Source organism: Salvelinus fontinalis, chromosome 25 (assembly GCF_029448725.1).
Source record: "Salvelinus fontinalis isolate EN_2023a chromosome 25, ASM2944872v1, whole genome shotgun sequence".
Classification (NCBI taxonomy): domain Eukaryota; kingdom Metazoa; phylum Chordata; class Actinopteri; order Salmoniformes; family Salmonidae; genus Salvelinus; species Salvelinus fontinalis.
In genome coordinates this window covers 25,895,308-25,917,745 of record NC_074689.1, presented here as the reverse complement: position 1 = coordinate 25,917,745, position 22,438 = coordinate 25,895,308, and the positions used below count along the sequence as shown (strand labels likewise).

General features: G+C 45.3%; 1 protein-coding gene across 1 annotated transcript; it reads left to right on the top strand.

Annotated features, from left to right (window-relative positions):
* The first annotated feature begins 5,242 nt into the window (after nucleotides 1-5,242).
* On the top strand, nucleotides 5,243-11,978 carry LOC129823039 (eukaryotic translation elongation factor 1 epsilon-1-like). Its single transcript, XM_055881709.1, has 4 exons — nucleotides 5,243-5,361; nucleotides 6,305-6,502; nucleotides 8,512-8,607; nucleotides 9,615-11,978. Exons 1-4 carry the CDS (start codon nucleotides 5,275-5,277, stop codon nucleotides 9,756-9,758), a joined length of 525 nt encoding a protein of 174 aa, XP_055737684.1. The 5' UTR covers nucleotides 5,243-5,274; the 3' UTR covers nucleotides 9,759-11,978.
* The last annotated feature ends 10,460 nt before the right edge of the window (nucleotides 11,979-22,438 follow it).

Below are 22,438 nucleotides of genomic sequence, written 5' to 3'. Positions count from 1 at the left end.
AATGCCCATGATTTTGGAATGACATGTACAATGAGCCGGTGTCCACATACTTTTGGTCATGTAGTGTACAGTATTCTACTAAAACATAGTAATGTGTATGGTACTGTAAACACAATGTACAGTATTCTACTAAAACATAGCAATGTGTATGGTACTGTAAACACAATGAGAAGCCAGCCCCACCATGAGGAAGACAGAGATATTGAGATCAGTCACACTTGTAGAAGATCAGTACAAAACTGTCTGTCCAGAAATTCCTAACCAGGAACGTGAGACAATGTGAAATGGCTTTTCTGAACAATAATTTTTTATCAAATACAACTGGTTTGTGTCTGATAATTGTGTCGGCCATTATGATTAGAATGTTCCGGTGTGTGTTGCTGCACCATCAACAGTCACACAACAGCTATTTTCTCTGATGGACTTGATTAAGCGTTGGCTTCAAAGAACGGCCATATCTGTGTTTGATCATGGAGGGCCTCTCAGTCTTTTTTTAAAGAACCACAGTGCTCCCTGCTGGCTGAAAGAAACATTGAATACAACAACAGAGAGCCTCGCTAAGCTGTACACAACACAGGTCAGATGCTGTGTGTGTGTGTGTGTGTGTGTGTGTGTGTGTGTGTGTGTGTGTGTGTGTGTGTGTGTGTGTGTGTGTGTGTGTGTGTGTGTGTGTGTGTGTGTGTGTGTGTGTGTGTGTGTGTGTGTGTGTGTGTGTGTGTGTGTGTGTGTGTGTGCGTGCGTGCGTGTGCGTGCGCGCTTGCGCTGGTGTGTGTGTGTGTAACTTACATATCCACATAGGTGTGCATAAGTGTGTGTCTGTGTATTTTTGAAGTCCATGTGTATTGCACATTCTCCAAAACTCTACATGGGAGTCTCTGTTATCATCCTCAGGGGCATAGCGAGAGCACAACCGCAATAGTTCCCACCAATAATCTGTCTGAATCACGGAGAGAGAACCTGCATGGCCAATGGGCAACTTCATTAAAGGCAATCTGAGTTTTCAGAAGCTATAATGATCAAAATCCTCCACTGAGGTTTATTTTTCTGAGGGGACATGGCTGAGGGTTAGAGAAATCAGAATAGTAATTAATAGTCCTAACTGACTGTTGTTGGAAGCTCTCTGGGATGGTACTATGAGCTGGTACTGTGTCCCCCAGCGTCTGGTTGGCATGGCAGCAAGGAGACGGACAAACTGTCTTTCTACTTGCTCAAACTCCTCCCTGGTTGTACCAATGCTGATCACAAGTGTTAACGGAAAGTCTAGAAATGCCACGAAAATATCCTTGTTCCATCATGTCGTCCTCTCATCTACCACCACCCTCAATGTGTGTGTGTGTGTGTGTGTGTGTGTGTGTGTGTGTGTGTGTGTGTGTGTGTCTTGGACATGTGAGGGAGGGGTCGTGTTCTTGCTGTGCGCGGAAGGCTGGTTTGTCAGTTCCTTACAGAGACCCCAAGGCAGGCCTGGAGCACTGGTGTTGTGACTCTCTTCAGTACTTCCACTGCTAGAGCCAGCAGGGTACATGTGTACACTGAAAGATTGTCACTTTTAGAGGCTATTAAAGGTTTGAAATCTGTCACAGTCTGAGCTTATGGCCCTTTCAGAGGGCTATAAGATTTACAGAGTTTTGCCTGTATCTGCTCTTAAAAACATTGAATATTTTCTGAAGCCTCCTCACAATCTTTTGCTTCTATTACAACAAGGCCAACACTGATACACAGAAATGTTACGTACCAGGTTTGTTCATCCACCAATCCTTTGTGAAAGCTGAAAGCTGTCTTGTCTCTGGTGTTGGGGAGATGTGAGACAGAGAGGATGCTGGGGTAGGATTTCAATCCATGTCTATCTCCATCCATCTCAGGCTTTTCTCAAATTGTCACACAGCCGCCCCGTGTCTGGGCCCATGTTCGTTCCAGCCCGGCAATCGGAGCCAATACGCAATTTCAACAATCCGTGCTGACAACATGCATGTCTCTGCTCACGAACTATCCCCCTCCATCTTGTGCATCTGTAGATTTAAATATCCAGACAATAACCTTACAGGTCATGAGAAGTAGCGGGGGAGACAGCTCTGCATAGGCCCTACATCCAAGCCAGACAAATCAGTGTAATGGGCGAAGAGATATCACGATTGAGGTACGCGGAAGCCCCTGGAAGCCCCACGGCTGTATGGGTGACCCCACAGTGTATTCTCTTACTAATGTGACCCGGGATTATGTATCACAATCGGCATAAGAAATACTCCCATGGGCTATGGATCATTCCCGGCAACTGGAGATCGTTGTCCTCAACACATCTGTTTACATACAGGATGTGGCAGCTCCAAGGCATTTGGGTGAAGGAGGTGCACTTTAACGCTGCAGGCATGCATTTAGGAAATCCTTACTGGGATAAAAGTGTACGACATTCTGCAATGCACAAACAAATGCACAAAACATGTTTTCTTTTTTTATATCATACCTTGTTCTGTGGCATCTAATCATGTATAACTAATTTGCATCCTGGGACAGCTTTTTTCTCCAAATTAGTTCTAAAAAGAACGTTTGCAATAGAAGATGAAGTGCACATGTAGTGATGGGGACAGGATACGGTGAGGATGTGTACAACGTAATAAACATCAACAAGAATGGTCCATCCAAGGCCCTATTTGCACTCGAACCAATCACAAAGAGGCCCTCGAATGATTCTGCTACAACTAGATGAAGAATGAGATTCAATATTATAGCCCTGACGTTTTACGTGACACTGCATATTGGGTTTATTTATATTGGAATATTGTTTTTATTCAACCTTTATTTTGCTGTAACCTGATAAATTGAATCAGAACACATTCTCATTTACAGAAACGACCTGGGGAAGGCTTAAAGGGGTTCATCAGTGTACTATCTGATCAATTCGATTTCATGTTATTGTGATGCATAACGTGCCGTGTGGGGAAATGGTAGAGTTCTACCACACGCTGTAGCTTATTCTTTTTTCCTGCTTAGAGTAACTGCCCTCCACGTTACTTCAACCTGGATATTCAGATACGTGTGACAACCAGGGAGGTGACTGACGGGAAGTTGTAGCATGCGACACCTCAGCGCAACAGTCACTTCCTATAATGTCATACACACACCTGGCCCTCATAGAGTTAATAAGCAGAGTTTGATTGACATCCGACATTTCATTATGGACGAGTCATAAGGGGACCGAACAAATCGAAACAGACATGACACACAACGGCAGAGCAAGGAGACACTGTGAGACAGACATGCCAGGAGACATGGGGGCAAACTTGCTGCAGGACTTAGGGAAACTAGACCTTCACTGTCATTTTGATTTAATTTTACACAAATCTCATACAACGCATTGAGGAAACAAGCATGTTACTATAAAATGTTGGCCCCTGTATATTTCCCATGTTTTGGTAGATTCAGCTGTAGAAAGGGTTTGAATGGTAGATTCAGCTGTAGGATGTGTTTGAATTACAGATTCAGCTGTAGGAAGGGTTGGAATTACAGATTCAGCTGTAGGAAGGGTTTGAATTACAGATTCAGCTGTAGGACGGGTTTGAAGTACAGATTCAGCTGTAGGAAGGGTTTCAATTACAGATTCAGCTGTAGGAAGGGTATGAATTACAGATTCAGCTGTAGGACGGGTTTGAATGGTAGATTCAGCTGTAGGACGGGTTTGAATTACAGATTCAGCTGTAGGAAGGGTTTGAATTACAGATTCAGCTGTAGGACGGGTTTGAATGGTAGATTCAGCTGTAGGACGGGTTTGAATTACAGATTCAGCTGTAGGAAGGGTTGGAATTACAGATTCAGCTGTAGAAAGGGTTTGAATTACAGATTCAGCTGTAGGAAGGGTTTGAATGGTAGATTCAGCTGTAGGAAGGGTTTGAATTTGGAACGATTCTCGTCTGTCGAAGGAGAAGAGGACCAAAATGCAGCGTGGTAAGTGTTCGACATAATTTAATAGACAACTGAACACTACACAAAATAACAACGAGGAGAAAACGAAACAGTTCTGCAAGGTGAACAGACACTAAAGCAGAAATAAACACCCACAACCAAAATGGGGAAAACAGGCTACCTAAGTATGATTCTCAATCAGAGACAATGATCGACAGCTGCCTCTGATTGAGAACCATACCAGGCCAAACACAGAAATACAATAACATAGAAAAAAGAACATAGACTACCCACCCCAACTCACGCCCTGACCAACCTAACACAAAGACATAAAAAAGGAACTAAGGTCAGAACGTGACAGAATTATAGATTCAGCTGTAGGAAACTTTTGATTTAGGGGAGTGGCCGAAAGTGCAGAGCACTCCCGTAACAAATCGAGGCACCCCTTTAGCCTATAATATTATCATGACATAATAAGAATATTGTTAACACATTGGTTCTATGACATCAGAAGTCTCTGCCCTCTGCCCCGTCTGCCTGTGCTTCTACGTCTGCATGGTTTGCTCTTTAGGGTTTTAGGCTTGGTGTCTGTAAAGCACTTTGAGACAACTGCTGATGTAAAAAGGGCTTTATAAAATACATTTGATTGATTACAGTTTGATCATAAAATGGAGCCAAGACATGCTGTATAGTGCCATGTGTAAAGAAAATATCTATGCCGTGCTGGCTTGGGTTGGCATGAAAAGGATCATTGATCAGGCTTGGTGAATTAAAATGAGACAAGTATTTTCTGTAGGATAACATGCACATCCATTACAAAATACACTTTTAATTCATTAAAACTCCTCAGTTAACAGTATACCTTATATTATTAACCAAATACCGTGTGATTTGTGAACACGAGCTATCCTTCCAACAATCAAAACTTCTCTTTAATGTGCCTCAGTGGGTTCTCTTTTTTTTGCTATTTTATTCTCCTGAAATATTGTTTTTTATTAATCAAGAAACATATAATTTTTGATATTTGAATTAAACAATTAAACATTCTCAATTTGATAATGTATGTGTAGCCTACAATGAACATGTAAGTGTGTTTTAAATATGTTTTAAAATATTCTGTAACAAAATATTCAGGGAGAAATTAGACCTATACTATTTTATAGTATAATTGTTTCAACTGGTCATTAAAGTTATTGATCTGATCTGATGCAATGTAACCTAAAAGCTAGCAGGGCTAAAAAGACAATGTAATGAAACGAAATAAAAACCACTTTTCATGTCACCATTGGCTGAATTTGTTGTCCATTTGAGTCTAGTGGGCGTCAATGACTAATCTCGACCAATCGTGTTGCCATCCCATTGCCCAGCAGACATATCGCAATGATGGCGTTGAGAGAGCTGTCATCGCTGGAAAAATCTTTAGGATTGAAAAAGCCTAACAAATACAGTACTCAGGGAGACAAGAAGGTGAATTTGCCATCTAATGGTTGCGGTCACAGTTATCTATATGTGCCAAGTATTATAGACCTTACCACATGAACAGTAGGTTAAAAAGAGTAGCCTGCACATGCTACTCTACTGTCCTTAGAAAAGCTAACGTTAGCTAGCTAACAAGATAATGTCCGTAACTTTAGCAACTATTTTATCTTCTATTTTTAGCGAAGGCAGGTCACTTAGGAACAAAGATGTGTAATAATCATTGTTTCAGATAAAAAGGTGTTGTCATTAGCCAGTTAACGTTAAGCTAACATTGAATGAATTTGCTGTCTGGCCAGATAGCTGACGTTAACTAGCTAACGTTACATGCCATGTGAATTGCATATTGGATTGTCAACATATCTTGCTGCTACTACTACACGTACTATAGCTAATTTCAGTGAGTGTGCAGTACTAGTTCTGCCTCAACAGCCTTCATTGCAATGCTAGAAACAAACAGACATACTGTACACATGGGGTAGTGACAGTGCGTGTGTTGTTGTTTAGGAAGCTAGCCAGCTATACAAATGACTTGAGCAAGTATGCAACTAGCGCTTAAATAGTGTCTCTAACAGGATGTTGACAAGTAGTTACAGGGTGGTCGTTTTATTTCATGTGCCCATAATTCCTATCAGGCTCTTATTGTGCCCAATAATGTTTGTACAATGTTTTGTGCTGCTGTCATGTTTTGTTGTTTTGTTGCTACCATGTTATGTTATTGTATTAGGTCTCTTATGTAGCGTCGTGGTGTCTCGCTTGTCGTGATGTGTGTTTTGTCCTATTACATTTTTAATCCCCCGTCCCCGCAGGAGGCCTTTTTGTAGGCCGTCATTGTAAATACGAATTTGTTCTTAACTGACTTGCCTAGTTAAATAAAGGTATACATTTTTTTTAAATGTGTAATGCACACACATTATTTTTCTCTCCCACCCAGGTACCCGTGCTCCACAGTAATAATGGCCCAGCTCTGGTCGGCTTGGTGACCATCGCCACTCACCTGGTCCAAGAGGCCAAACGGCCGGAGTTACTGGGTGGGTCAGCAGAACACAAGGCTGTAGTGCACCAGTGGCTGGAGTACAGGCTCACCAAAGTGGATGGATGCCACAAAGACAATATCAAGACCATACTGAAGGTAGAGACCCAGAAACAATAGTGAAGATTCTTCAGTATTAGAAAGTCAAAACATTTTAAATATCTTCCTCTTGCAAGTTAGTCAGTTTTATTGTAGTCTCTTGTCAAAGGAAAATGTGTACCACTACCCACTGTTTTTCATGAGAAGTCCCTTCTACCCTTGTGGGATAGAGGGGCTTGGTGAGCTGTGTACGGAGAGGGTCTAACAGGACCTTGGAGAAGCCCCTGAGCAAAACTCTCCAATCTTCTGCCAGCAGGGGCCAGACTGACAGTGTGTGTGGCTCATTAATGCGAGGCGACATGAATCAAGACTGATGTATGGCCCTTCAGTGACATGGCCGAGACAGGCAAAGCAGTGGACAACAGTAAAAGTCTTTAATGGGGGCCGCTGTGGCTGTCGACAGCGTGAAAGAGATATGAAGCCATCGATTGGCTGGACAGGCGCCTCTCGCCATTTTTAAATCCTCCTGCGTGTGTGTCACACGTTTTAGTTTATCTGATTGTGCATAATGTTAGATCTGATTTCAATAGTTACTCTGATACTACGGTACGGTATTGTGATACTACAGTGCCGGTATGGCGTTACTACGGTGCCTGGCGATACCACGGTGCCGCTATGGCGATACTATGGTGCCTGGCGATACCACGGTGCCGGTATTGCGTTACTACGGTGCCTGGCGATACCACGGTGCCGGTATGGCGATACTATGGTGCCTGGCGATACCACGGTGCTGGTATGGCGTTACTATGGTACCTGATTTTGTATGTTAAAAAAAGAACACGAATTAGACTAAACTCCTATCGTCCTATAAAAAAACGACTTTATGTAAAGTTGGCCAGACTGACAGTGTGGATAGTTTGCAACAAAAAAAACTAAGGAATGCTACTCTAGGTGAAAACATGATGCTGTTTGTTTCTACCATTGGGACTGTTTTCCCTTTCATCACTATGGCAGATATGGTCATGGTGCTGTAACCCACAGCCTTTCAGCAGCAGGGAGGTCTTGTGGCCCCAGGGAGGTCTAGTGGCCCCAGCGACTGCAGCGATATCAGAACTCTCGGGCAGAATGTGGTTAGGGTGGAGGAGCAGAGCCCAGGTTCTGATGTCCATGTGGGGGTGATGGGGGTGGGGGGTAGTCTCTTGTCTGCCTGCGCCTCCAGCTGTAGGGAAGGCAGGGATCTGATTGTGGCGGAGGAGTCTGTCTTCATGCCTTGCTTGGCAGCATACACTGCACAATAACTCCATTAGCCCTCAAGACGCTGTATGTGCAGTGTAAGTGCTAAAGATGGTCCCATCCCTTGGGACCTGCATAACCACACACACACAGCCTCCTTGCTCAGCCCATCCACAGCCTGGGTTTGGGGAAGGTTCATTAGATTTGCAGGCGCCCGTGTAAGTCGGGAAAGGAGTGAGCCACTTGTAATGCACCTGCGCTAGCCGGAGTGGCCAGAGTTGTGGGGATGGCATGCCACGGCAGGCTGATATTCCCCCTCGGGTTGTGCATTGTTCATGTACAGATACCGAGCTCTCCACCCGTACGTCCCAGATATATAGGTTCAATAAATCTCAGGCCTGAGTTGGCTCTACCGGCCACAGCTTTCGTCTTATATTTCAACTCTCTTGACTATTGAAGAAGTGTATTTGGATATTTTGTCTTTTACTGTGTATATGTCATTATCACACCTATCACGCTGGGAAAGTATTGTTATTGAGACGTGTCGGGAAGTTCTCACTCCTGCTTTTACTGTTCAAATACATGTTATGTGGTTGATGAACTTTGTTGGTTTTTATTGAATCTAATGTCTAATTAGGTGATTATGATAAAGAAATACTAAGTTAATGTCATGAGTTACATTGTAGTAATTATGTGACCTGCAGTGTTCAAGATGTTTATAGGTGTTTGTCTCTATTGAGGATCTGTGAAATTCTTCTTCTTCTTTTTTTTTTCTAATCAAGCAATTCTGATGAACTTAATGATGAAATTTTTATTTTATTTATTTTCTCATGCAGGACCTCAACAGCTATCTAGAAGACAAGGTTTACCTGGCAGGAAATGAGTTCACACTCGCCGACACACTCATGTACTACGGAATCCATCACATCATCGTAAGTCTAGCGTCCAATAACCAAACAGAGCCGACTTCAGAGTTGAAATTAAAAGGCGGTTTGTCAAACGGAGCTCACAATTAAGAGTCATACGGTTAAAGGACATGGGACAGAGAACTTGACACAAGCCCCCAAAAATTAAAAAGAGGCCCAAAGAGGCCAAGGAAGAAGTTTGTCGGCCCCGGAGGCTGACGGAGAGAGACGGGATCACATGTTGAGAAATGTCAGCGGTTGTGGCGGAGATGGATCCTTGACACAAGGGAGTCAATTTTGTTTTTTATCATGGCGGTTAACCTCAGGACAGAGGTCACTCAGCAGTCTAGGTCCTCATTGTATTTGTTAGATGTACAGTCATGGGAGGGCTATCGTAGCTACTGAATCCAACTGGTATGATTCTAGACTCTGTTTCAGGGACGGTATAGCTAGCTAAGACCAGGTTTGGGCAGCCTCACAATGAACCTGAAATAGGATGGTCTAATAGGTTCTAATAGGTTTAGTAAGGCATTATTATTGTGTTCAGCTAAACAATGACTTGTTTTTTGGGGAAAGAGATGTGAGTTAGTAACAAGCAGAGTTGCTGCGTTAGTTTGGGTATTAGCTAGCTAGCCAGCAAGATGCATTTGCAAAATAATGGTGGTTCAAAACATTGCTATACATTTTCTTTCCTTGCTGCCTTGTAGTGTCACAGTAGCGTCATTCTCAACCTTTTAGCAATGGCAAATGGAAATACTGTTAGGAGAGATGGCGACCCGAACACTTTCCAAGAAGTGTATTGGTCCACTTTTTGGACAGTGTGCAGATCTCCATCTCTGCTAACAGTGTTTAATTTGCCCTTGCTAAGTATTCTAATTTTGAAAGCTACACACCTGTAACAAACACTATTTCATATAAAGGACCTTTTTAAAGAGCACAGACGGGACCACCCATTTAAATGAAACAATGGCAGATTTGTACAGCGTAGTTTGGAGCATCAGTGGAAACAAGGAATGTCTCCCCCTCTCTCCCAGGTGGACCTGGCCGTCCAGGAGAAGGAGAAGCACATGAATGTGACGCGGTGGTTTGACCACGTGCAGCACCACACCGGTGTCCGGCACCACCTACCCCCAGTGTTGGTCCTGAGGAACAGAGTGTACACCAGCGGCCACCACTGAGGTCTTAGGCTGGCTGCCAGGATGGCCGAGGGCCGGCGTGAGGAGTACACAGGCGTGTGCTGACGTCTCAACCTACCTAACACCACTGTGGCCCCCTCCCTCCTTTGCCTTGGAGACATGTGGTTATTTTTCCCTCTAAAACCCCAGGCGAATAACACATGCAATGGAGAAATGATCACAAAGAGATGGATGGTTTGTTTTTGTGTGAGTTGGTTGTTGGGAGTCTGTGTTTTGACTGTAGTCGTCAGGGTCAATGTGCAGGGATAGTCTGAAACGGCCTGAGAACATTCTTACTGATGCCTCTCTCCTAACCTGAGCCTTGAACGTGATAAAGTATTATTAAAAATTACAATTGACTTATTCCTTTGCTATGTCCAATTTAAAGAAATCCCTGCTATTGCGTTTTCAATGTATTAACATTTTCCTCAAACAAAACTAAATATGTCCAGTCCGCCCAACTGTGTGTTCAGCTATGTAATCATCATCCTCCACAGTTGTCCAGTCCACTATCAACTTTCCGCCCTCATGAATTTAGTCTTGTTTCTCAAGCTGCTGCCTCTGCTGTTCCACCAGCAGTGTGGGCAGCAGCCTCTAGCTCAGTCACTCGAATCGGTCCGTGTGTTGACGCTGAGGGGGCAGAGGGCAGACTACCAGCTGCCATAGAGGCTCCAGTGCGCCTCTGTCCAACGTCAGAGCCCTGGGTGACAGCCACGCATTGTCATTTCACCCTCTTACCAGGGGGCGGGAAATCCTTTTGTGACAACATCCGAGCGACAAAACACACTCAAACCACTCACACAAGCAGACTGGATTTAGCCATTAGCTCTGTCAGCAGTGAAAATCACAGCTAATATACACTACATGATCAAAAGTATGTGGACACCCGCTTGTCGAACGTCTCATTCCAAAATCATAGGCATTGATATGGAGTTGGTTCCCCTTTTGCTGCTATAACAGCCTCCACTCTTCTGGGAAGGCTTTCCACTAGATGTTGAAACATTACTGTGGGGACTTGCTTCCATTCAGCCACAAGAGCATTGGTGAGGTCGGGCACTGATGTTGTGCGATTAGGCCTGGTTCACAGTTGTTCCAATTCATCCCAAAGGTGTTCGATGGAGTTGAGGTCAGGGTTCTGTGCAGACCAGTCAAGTTCTTCCACATCGATCTCGACAAACCATTTCTTTATGGACCTCCCTTTGTGCATGGGGTTATTGTCATGCTGAAACACAAAAGGGCCTTTCCCAAACTGTTGCCACAAAGCTAGAATGTAATTGTATGCTGTAGCATTAAGATTCCTCTTCACTGGAACTAAGGGGCCCGGACCATGAAAAACAGCCCCGGACCATTATACCTCCTCCACCAAACTTTACAGTTGGCACTATGCATTGGGGCAGGTAGCGTTCTCCTGGCATCCGCCAAACCCAGATTCATCCATCGGTCTCCCAGATGGTGAAGTGTGATTCATCACTTCAGAGAACGCTTTTTCACTGCTCCAGAGTCCAATGGCGGTGAGCTTTACACCACTCCAGCCGACACTTGGGATTGCGCATGGAAACCCATTTCATTAAGCTCCAGACGAACAGTTCTAGTGCTGACGTTGCTTCCAGAGTCCGTTTGGAACTCAGTGGTGAGTGTTGTATCCGAGGACAGACGATTTGTATGTGCTTCAGCACTCGGCGGTCTTGTTTTGTGAGCTTGTGTGGCCTGCCACTTTGTGGTTGAGCCGTTGTTGCTGATACACTTCCACTTCACAATAACAGCACTTACAGTTCACCGGGGCAGCACTAGCATGTTGGAAAGGTGTCATCCTTTGACGGTACCACATTGAAAGTCTCTGAGCTCTTCAGGAAGGCCATTCTACTGTCAATGTTTGTCTATGGAGATTGCATGACTGTGCTCGATTTTATACACCTGTCAGCAACGGGTGTGGCCGAAATAGCCAAATCCACTCATTTTAAAGGATGTCCACATACTTGTGTGTGTATATCTTGGATTTAATCACAGAGTTTGCACAACAAAATAGTCGTTGACTTTCTTAATTTTGGTAAAGCCTGTGTTTTGTCATGTAAACCCTGTTAACCCTTCTCCAGGTTTTATATGATCATCTTCCCTATAAGCCTTCCTTATAACATGTATACTGCTTTAATGCTATGGTTTGTGTTATTGAAGTCTACAGAAGGTTGTCCTGTGCCAATAAAAAAAACTAAGGGAAGCAAAGAGGACAGTTGTCTCATCTGGTTCTTTTAATCAATTCGTTTTTCACATTTTGTATGTCCATCGAAACACATTCGTTTTTGAAAATTTGGTGGTTCCGTACATCATCGAACAAAGTGCTGTGTGTTCCCGGAAAGTGTAAACTTGTGAAAGCAAACAAATCCCGCAGTCATTTGAGCAGGCCTTGTGACTAGATTAGGAAGAACATTGCACTACTAGACTATAATAGAACCACTGTCCTGTTGTTTATTTCAGTCCCATTTAGATATCATCACTGCTGCTTTTATCTTTGACCTGTCGCCAAGATTGAGGAGACTGAACTTAAGACTTCAGTTTTATGAGTGTATTCACTTGAAATTAGTCTTTCTGAAGTTTTGTGTGCTGACTAATGCTGTAATGTAAAAATGGCAGTGGCATAAGGTCTTCCAGCTTTGCAGCTGATGATCTAACCAAAGTCCAAACAACCCAACATGAAGTCACAGCGGGTATCCCAGACAGCCCAATTAGTAGGACCCTCTCCTAGTCATCTGAAGACTGAGGTGCACCTCTCTACAGGGGTGGACTGCCACAATGAGCTCACATTTAGATATTTCCCTCCTGGCAGCGGAGGCAGCCTTCATTTCTCCCACCCCCTGGTCGGTGATAGTTCAGGGGTCAATTGGCCTGGTGGATCAGCAGGGTTCACTGGTGATTTCAGCTCTCACCAGGAGTCCATCTCTCAGTATGTGGTCCGGACCAGACGCCACCTATCACTCGCTTGTCTTCACTCCCACAGGGGGTTTCATTGTGGGAACGGCGTGGGGACAGAGTTCAGGGCCAGGTGGGGTAAAGTCGTGCTACGGACAACTATCTGAAGGACCACACCTCTGTTGGGAATCAACTTTTAAACTAGGTAGGAATGCCACGTTCCACAGGTCAGGAAGTAAATGGTGCCATGCAGGACTTGTAAAAAATATAAAAATAAAAGAGGGAAGTGCTTTCCCACAGATTCAGGCGGTTTCCAGTAGTAGGTTCCTTAGTACCATCTCCCTAATGTGCGGCAAACGTGTGGAGTATTCACGTGGCATAACGCCCCACGGTGTTAGTTAGATAGTTAGTGCCATGTCTGCACAGAAAAAAAACCTGTGTTAAGTCTCGTTAACGAGATCGAGAGAGCGGCGCATCCGACGGGACATGTATCTGGCAAAACAGCATTCCCTGATTGATTCAATGAAACAAATCAACACTGTGTGGGGGCGGGTGAGCATGTCATAAGCGCTTTTGACAGGCCTTGCCTTATCATCCCCTTACAGATAGTGACAATTCTACCATGCACCCATAAAGATGGCATCTGATTGTCAATTGCTATTACACGAGTGCAGAGGCGAGGACCAGGCTGCGGGGGGGGGGGGGGCAATGTTCTCTATACACACTTTAGTGCTGTCATTGGTTCAGACTTCCATTGCTTGAAGGCAAGTTGGGAAAGACATTTTGCTCTAGTTTCCTCTCCTCTTTAAAGGTACAGAGAATCTTATGAGATTGTTGAGTGAGCAAGGGTTACATTCCAAGGGTGAATCAATTAAATTCGGTTAAACCAACGTGGAATAGATGTTGAATTGACGTCGGTGCCCAGTTGGTCTGTTGACGATGTATTATCCTTATCTCCAGACAGCTTCTGTATTAGAAACATAGAATCAATGCAGCTTCTGTATTAGAAACATAGAGTCAATGCAGCTTCTGTATTAGAAACATAGTCTTAATGCAGCTTCTGTATTAGAAACACAGAGTCTTAATGCAGCTTCTGTATTAGAAACATAGAATCTTAATGCAGCTTCTGTATTAGAAACACAGAGTCTTAATGCAGCTTCTGTATTAGAAACATAGAATCTTAATGCAGCTTCTGTATTAGAAACACAGAGTCTTAATGCAGCTTCTGTATTAGAAACATAGTCTTAATGCAGCTTTCTGTACTAGCAGCATGGAGTCTTATTGCAACGTCTGTACTAACAGTAAGCTTCAGGGAGGTGAACACTGAATGGGTGGGGGGGGGGGGGGGGTCTTGTCTGAAGTTTTTGTCCTTCGTTCTCTCTGGGGTGCAGCCATGCCGCGGAGCACAGAATGAGCCCAGGTGTGTGGTGAGGAGTTTACGAGATGCACTCACTCACTTCATCAGTTAGAGAGGTGCGGCTGATTCGGCCTAGGTGCTAAAGTGCATGTGTGTATCCCGGGGCAATGGGATCACACCTTAACTCAGCACGGATCACAGGCAGCTCCAGAATTAGCCTTTGCTCACCCTCTCTCTCTCCCAACCTGCCTCAGCTGCACACACACTTCCTGGCTGCCTCTCTCTGATGTCCTGTGTGTGTGTGTGTGTGTGTGCGTGCGAGTGAGCGTGCGTGCGTGTGTGTTCATTCAGGGTGTTGTGGATTTGGCTTGGGGGCAAGGGGTGAGAGGGGCGTAGTGATGTTGGGGGATGGGAGGAATACATACCCGTGCGAGACTCAAGGATTGCGATTCTCCATGTCTGAATAAGTTCAACCTCTCAGTTGTCTTGTGTGGATTTGTCCTGCGCTTTGTTCTCAAGCTGCAAAAGGATTGGTATTTTTTCTTTAAGACCCCTGCTGTTAGGAGTCAGTGGGGTACGGGTGCAATAACATGCACATTATAAAGGACATATTTTAAATAGAACCAACATGCGACTGGGTCTCCATACATTTTGCCAGGAATGAACTCCTCCAGGACATGTCATGGGCTACACCCTGGCCTTGGGGCATAGTCACTGGATGACAGAGAGGCCACTCGTTGTCCTCATATTCTAATTCTGAAGAATGTGTCGCATATTACGTCTGCATTTTGTCTCCTACTCCATGCACCCTTGCCTCTCTTCCCCACAGGTCTATGCCACTTAACTTTATACTGCCTTGATGGTTTCTGATAGGATGTCTTCAGGGGGGACTCACTGCCCCGCGAGAAGTGATACCAAAAGTAATTGCATCTGAAGCCCCATGACAAGGGCTATACTTTTAAAAAGCCACTGCTCAGGGAAGAGAGGGCAATAAGCTGAGAGAATGGGGATGCAAGAGGGATGGCTGTAAGCCTCCAGTTGCATTCCTGGGTGAAGAGAGGGAACGAGGAGGTCATTGCCCTCAGCGTTACCCTATAATGACCACCCTGGGAATAATAACAACATCTTCATTAACATTTCTGCTCAACTCATCTGCATATCCGTCACCCGGCTCTGAATTTTTAATTTCCGCCTAATTACAATGCCCGTTTTAATTTGGGGTGACTCATTTATTTAAACCTGGAGTTAAATTAGCCTCTTCTCCCAGCACTGTTTCCCTCCTTTTCTTGTCACATTTCCCTAATGCAAAACACACCCTGATACAGATTTAGGAGAACAACACAAGGTTTGATATGATTAACTGTAACTATGTGTTACCTAACTAACCTCTATTCTAAATGCATGTATGTATGAAAGAGGAGGGAGTTTACAGTAATAGTATGTGTTTATCTTCCATTTTAAACCCAAGTTTGCATTTCCACTTTTTACCGAAAGCCACACGATGCAATGACAGTACTTTCGCATATTTGACCTCTGGACTGACTGTATCATAGAAGCCAAACCAAAAGACAGTTCCCAGTGTCCACCTCACTGAGCATGGCAAAATGGCAGAGCCCGGGCACAAGGTGAGCCAGCCGGGGTGGCGGTAACGGATGAACCTTGACAGGACATGATTATGAAGCAGAAGTGCACCTTTTACTCGTGCCTGGCTGTTTCCAGTGGGTGGGTGGGTGGGTGTGTGTGTGTGTGTGTGTGTGTGTCTGTGTGTGTGTCTGTGTGTGTGTGTGCTTCACCGCTCACTGGCTTGATTCTGGACTGGGGGCATGAAGCTGCAATCTGGTAGAGGGGACACCCACTCACTCACCCGACCGCACTGCTCACTCCACCCCCCCCACGTCTCAGTCTTTCCCCTCAGTGAGCCTGCTCTGCTGAACATCAAACTCATGTCATGGGATGGCTCTTTGATTCTTGCAGTCTTAGTCTAGCGATTCAAGTCACCAATGTGAAGGGTTAGGCCCAATTTTTCCATCCTCTCTTATACAAAATGAGTCATTGTGATCTTTGGTGGATTTTTTGTTGATCTTGTAGTTACCAGGCTGCTTCAGGAGGTCAGTTAATGGTTCTAGTTAGTGTTAGGGGCTGTTGCATGCTTAGACCAGAAACAGGCTTAATTAATCTGTGTCTGTACAGCCGCCCCTCAGTATATTAACTAGTCTCGAGTAAACATGCAATAGTGCTTTGTGTCAAGCAGCCGTGGATGAAGGAAAGACAAATGATTGCAACTGCCAAATTACAGAGTGAGTGGGGCACATCTATTCAGAGAGCCTATGGGGCATTCCTCACAAAAGACGGTCTCGAAGTCCTAGGATTTAAGGATACTGTCTTTGAGCCTCGACTAGGGATTTGTTCACGTTGCCACCCCCGACAACAACCCCAGGGGACACACAGGACGGGGGGGGGACACCAAGAGGTACGATGTCCTGCAGATGTGTCCCTCTTGGAAACATGACATGACGTAATACAGTCATCCAGCATCCTGGCAATGAGCTAATGCTAGGGATGGGGGAGCTCCTCAGTCAATCACACAGCTGATCTCAGGCTCCTTTGAAAACATATATGGTAGAAGCCTGCGTGAAATCGACATTTGTGAGCGAGACAGGACAAAAATGGGGTCGACGAGGCCCCCGTCTTATCTCGTGTTTCCCCACACGCTTTGAACTGGGCGCCAGAAGCCCTGAGGGCAGCGGCGGATTGGTACGCTATCAAAGATGCTGTTGATGGGCTGGATGGATGATGGTTGAAGTTATACGGCCATGGAGATGATGGTATTACAATAGGCCCAGTGTGCTCCTCTAGGACCCACTCTATCGCCGCCTACCACCATCCCCGGTCGTCCCAGGGATGGCCTTCTTTACAGCCCTTGCGGACTACCCTTGTGACTTTCACAGCTGTCATGCTGCACTCTGCAGCCATTCATTCATTCTTAAGATATGTAGTGGGTGCTTTTTAGCAAGCATGTTTTTTATTTTATTTATTTATTTCACCTTTATTTAACCAGGTAGGCTAGTTGAGAACAAGTTCTCATTTGCAACTGCGACCTGGCCAAGATAAAGCATAGCAGTGTGAACAGACAACAACACAGAGTTACACATTGGGGTAAACAATAAACAAGTCAATAACATGGTAGAAAAAAGAGAATCTATATACAATGTGTGCAAAAGGCATGAGGAGGTAGGCAATAAATCGAATAATTACAATTTAGCAGATTAACACTGGAGTGATAAATCATCAGATGATCATGTGCAAGTAGAGATACTGGTGTGCAAAAGAGCAGAAAAGTAAATAAATAAAAGCAGTATGGGGGGTGAGGTAGGTAAATTGGGTGGGCTATATACCGATGGACTATGTACAGCTGCAGCGATCGGTTAGCTGCTCGGATAGCAGATGTTTAAAGTTGTTGAGGGAGATAAAAGTCTCCAACTTCAGAGATTTTTGCAATTCGTTCCAGTCGCAGGCAGCAGAGAACTGGAAGGAAAGGCGTCCAAATGAGGTTTTGGCTTTAGGGATGATCAGTGAGATACACCTGCTGGAGCGCGTGCTACTGGTGGGTGTAGCCATCGTGACCAGTGAACTGAGATAAGGCGGCACTTTACCTAGCATAGCCTTGTAGATGACCTGGAGTCAGTGGGTCTGACGACGAACATGTAGCGAGGACCAACCGACTAGGGCATACAGGTCGCAGTGGTGGGTCGTATAAGGTGCTTTAGTAACAAAACGGATGGCACTGTGATAAACTGCATCCAGTTTGCTGAGTAGAGTATTGGAAGCTATTTTGTAGATGACATCGCCGAAGTCGAGGATCGGTAGGATAGTCAGTTTTACTAGGGTAAGTTTGGCGGCGTGAGTGAAGGAGGCTTTGTTGCGAAATAGAAAGCCAACTCTAGATTTGATTTTGGATTGGAGATGTTTGATATGAGTCTGGAAGGAGAGTTTGCAGTCTAGCCAGACACCTAGGTACTTATAGATGTCCACATATTCTAGGTCGGAACCGTCCAGGGTGGTGATGCTAGACGGGCGTACGGGTGCAGGCAGCGAAAGGTTGAAAAGCATGCATTTGGTTTTACTAGCGTTTAAGAGCAGTTGGAGGCCACGGAAGGAGTGTTGTATGGCATTGAAGCTCGTTTGGAGGTTAGATAGCACAGTGTCCAAGGAAGGGCCAGAAGTATACAGAATGGTGTCGTCTGCGTAGAGGTGGATCAGGGAATCGCCCACAGCAAGAGCAACATCATTGATATATACAGAGAAAAGAGTCGGCCCGAGAATTGAACCCTGTGGTACCCCCGTAGAGACTGCCAGAGGACCGGACAACATGCCCTCCGATTTGACACACTGAACTCTGTCTGCAAAGTAGTTGGTGAACCAGGCAAGGCAGTCATTAGAAAAACCGAGGCTACTGAGTCTGCCGATAAGAATATGGTGATTGACAGAGTCGAAAGCCTTGGCCAGGTCGATGAAGACGGCTGCACAGTAATGTCTTTTATCGATGGTGGTTATGATATCGTTTAGTACCTTGAGCGTGGCTGAGGTGCACCCGTGACCGGCTCGGAAACCGGATTGCACAGCGGAGAAGGTACGGTGGGATTCGAGATGGTCAGTGATCTGTTTGTTGACTTGGCTTTCGAAGACCTTAGATAGGCAGGGCAGGATGGATATACACTGCTCAAAAAAATAAAGGGAACACTTAAACAACACAATGTAACTCCAAGTCAATCACACTTCTGTGAAATCAAACTGTCCACTTAGGAAGCAACACTGATTGACAATAAATTTCACATGCTGTTGTGCAAATGGAATAGACAAAAGGTGGAAATTATAGGCAATTAGCAAGACACCCCCCAAAACAGGAGTGATTCTGCAGGTGGTGACCACAGACCACTTCTCAGTTCCTATGCTTCCTGGCTGATGTTTTGGTCACTTTGAATGCTGGCGGTGCTCTCACTCTAGTGGTAGCATGAGACGGAGTCTACAACCCACACAAGTGGCTCAGGTAGTGCAGAGCTACAGGATACAAATTTCTGCTCGAAAAAGCTGGCCTTTGCTTTCCTGACTGACTGCGTGTATTGGTTCCTGACTTCCCTGAACAGTTGCATATCGCGGGGGCTCTTCGATGCTATTGCAGTTCGCCACAGGATGTTTTTGTGCTGGTCGAGGGCAGTCAGGTCTGGAGTGAACCAAGTGCTATATCTGTTCTTTTTTGAACGGAGCATGCTTGTCTAATATGGTGAGGAAGTAACTTTTAAAGAATGACCAGGCATCCTCAACTGACAGGATGAGGTCAATATCCTTCCAGGGTACCCGGGCCAGGTCGATTAGAAAGGCCTGCTCGCAGAAGTGTTTTAGGGAGCGTTTGACAGTGATGAGGGGTGGTCGTTTGACCGCGGACCCGTAGCGGATACAGGCAATGAGGCAGTGATCGCTGAGATCTTGATTGAAGACAGCAGAGGTGTATTTGGAGGGCAAGTTGGTCAGGATAATGTCTATTAGGGTGCCCATGTTTACGGATTTAGGGTTGTACCTGGTGGGTTCCTTGATGATTTGTGTGAGATTGAGGGCATCAAGCTTAGATTGTAGGACTGCCGGGGTGTTAAGCATATCCCAGTTTAGGTCACCTAACAGAACAAACTCTGAAGCTAGATGGGGAGCGATCAATTCACAGATGGTGTCCAGGGCACAGCTGGGAGCTGAGGGGGGTCGGTAAGCAGGCGGCAACAGTGAGAGACTTATTTCTGGAGAGATTAGTTTTTAAAATTAGAAGTTCGAACTGTTTGGGCATAGACCTGGAAAGTATGACAGAACTTTGCAGGCTATCTCTGCAGTAGATTGCAACTCCTCCCCCTTTGGCAGTTCTATCTTGACGGAAAGTGTTATAGTTGGGTATGGAAATCTCAGAATTTTTGGTGGCCTTCCTAAGCCAGGATTCAGACACGGCAAGGACATCAGGGTTGGCAGAGTGTGCTAAAGCGGTGAGTAAGACAAACTTAGGGAGGAGGCTTCTGATGTTGACATGCATGAGGCCAAGGCTTTTTCGATCACAGAAGTCAACAAATGAGGGTGCCTGGGGACATGCAGGGCCTGGGTTTACCTCCACATCACCCGAGGAACAGAGGAGTAGTAGGATGAGGGTGCGGCTAAAGGCTATCAAAACTGGTCGCCTAGAGCATTGGGGACAAGGAATAAAAGGAGCAGATTTATGTGCGTGGTAGAATAGATTCTGGGCATAATGTGCAGACAGGGGTATGGTGGGGCACGGGTACAGCGGAGGCAAGCCCAGGCACTGGGTGATGATAAGAGAGGTTGTATCTCTGGACATGCTGGTCTCAATGGGTGAGGTCACCGCATGTGTGGGAGGTGGGACAAAGGAGGTATCAGAGGTACGGAGAGTGGAACTACGGGGTCCATTGCAAACCAAAACAATGATAACTAGCCTGAACAACTGTATACAAGGCATATTGATATTTGAGAGAGACATACAGTAAGGCATAAAGTGATTGCAGGTCTTGATTGGGAGAGCTAGCTAAAACAACAGGTGAGATAACAGCAGCTAGTCAGTTAACACAGCAACAGCAGGTAAAAATGGCGACGACTAGGCAGAGAGGGTCGGATTAACTACACACAGAGCCTGAGTTAAAACACAGAGCCGACAGATAAAACACAAACAAACATGTGATGGACAGCCAATGTGATGGCCAGGCTATACACACTAGTGAATGATTCCTGTGCCTAATGGGGTGTGTTATTTGCCATAATGTAATTTCACGGGGAGTTACGGCACTGCAAAGTCAATGATATGGATCTTTAGCAAGGCAGGTGTACGAGGCACCTAGTTTTCAATGGATTTGGTATCATCTGGAGAAGAGTATATTCAATGCTAACATAATACCTGAGTAATGTGAGAGGATGAATCAAAACCAATCTGATGAGAACTTCTATTCATTGAAATCTCGATCAATTTCATGGTGCACAGTTAATGCTGTATACTATGGATTGATATTCTTGGCAGTATTAATGTGGATAATTCCAACGACTCGTGACTCATAAAAACTCCCTGGGTCTATGTGGGAATCCAAATGCATTCTCCCCAGTTAAAAATGGTGGATTCGTCTTCAATTTTTGGGGTGGTTGGTTCTTTTTATGGTGACACAGTGTGATAGTCCTTGCCCTAGAACCCTCCATTACGCTCATAATATCTCCCTTTCACTCCCTTTCATAAAATATGTCAGCTGTGAGGATGGCGGAAGTTTAGTCAAAGACAGTTGGCGATCACCTCAAGGGACACAGAGAGGAGCGAGAGAGAGAAGATGAGAGAGGGAGAGACGTTAGCAGAGTGCCTCGTGGCTCGTAGCCCCCTGGTCCGCTCAGTGACACCTCTCCCGCAGCCAGCAGGATTAATAACTGGAGCTGCTGCTCCCACTCCTCCCTCGGGGAGGAACCTGGCCTGCGTCCATCCTTACACACACACACACCCACTGACACGCATTCAAATTGATACCCTCACACACATTTGTTTGCACACACACAGGCATAAGGATACACTCCCACCAGGGTACACACACACATCGGCGCACACACAAATACACAGGCATCAGGCAGGGGGCGCTATCACTGCTCTTTGCCTCCCACTGTCATTGCTGAAGGGCTACTGAATGTAAGCTACAAGACGACATGGTGTAGCAGGCAACAAAGATCTGGACAACCACAGAGCTTCTCCTGACCTGAGGGCTCCCGTCCTTCCTTCCTACCTCACAGACCTCAAGAGTCAGATGGAGAGAGAGGGAAGAGGCACGAAAGTGAAAGAGAGCAACAACTCTGGGACGCACGGACGACAGCATCTCCCTCAAGGAGGCCGCTGTCCCCCACCATGGCGGACACCAGCACTAAACTCCTGTCAGGTCCCATCTCACGCCCCCCCCCCCCTCCCCCGTCTCTCTCGGGCAGGACGCGCCTCTCCGAAGGGGGTCACGTCACACACAGGGACGGCAGTCACTTGTCCCCCTCTGAGGGGTCTACTGTACGAGCATGTCGCCCTGTCCAAAGACGACCCGCTCTTTGATAGAGATGTTTTGCTGGCTAATGTGTACTGTATTTTTTACATGACTCTTATTCTAATATTTTTTACTCTAACAGTTGAGATCTTAGAAAACAGAAATTAAATTATGTTTCAATTAATAATCTGTACTTGAATTTGTAACATCTCGCTTCTTTAACACTAACATCTCACGTGGATTTTCCCCCATTCAAAAGCACCTACTGTGTACAGCAGAAGCAAACGGTTCTAATTAATCTATTTTAACTCCTTTCAAGACCTACATTTGATTAAAATAAAATGTCATCAAAAATCCTTTGTCTCATATTATTTCTGAAC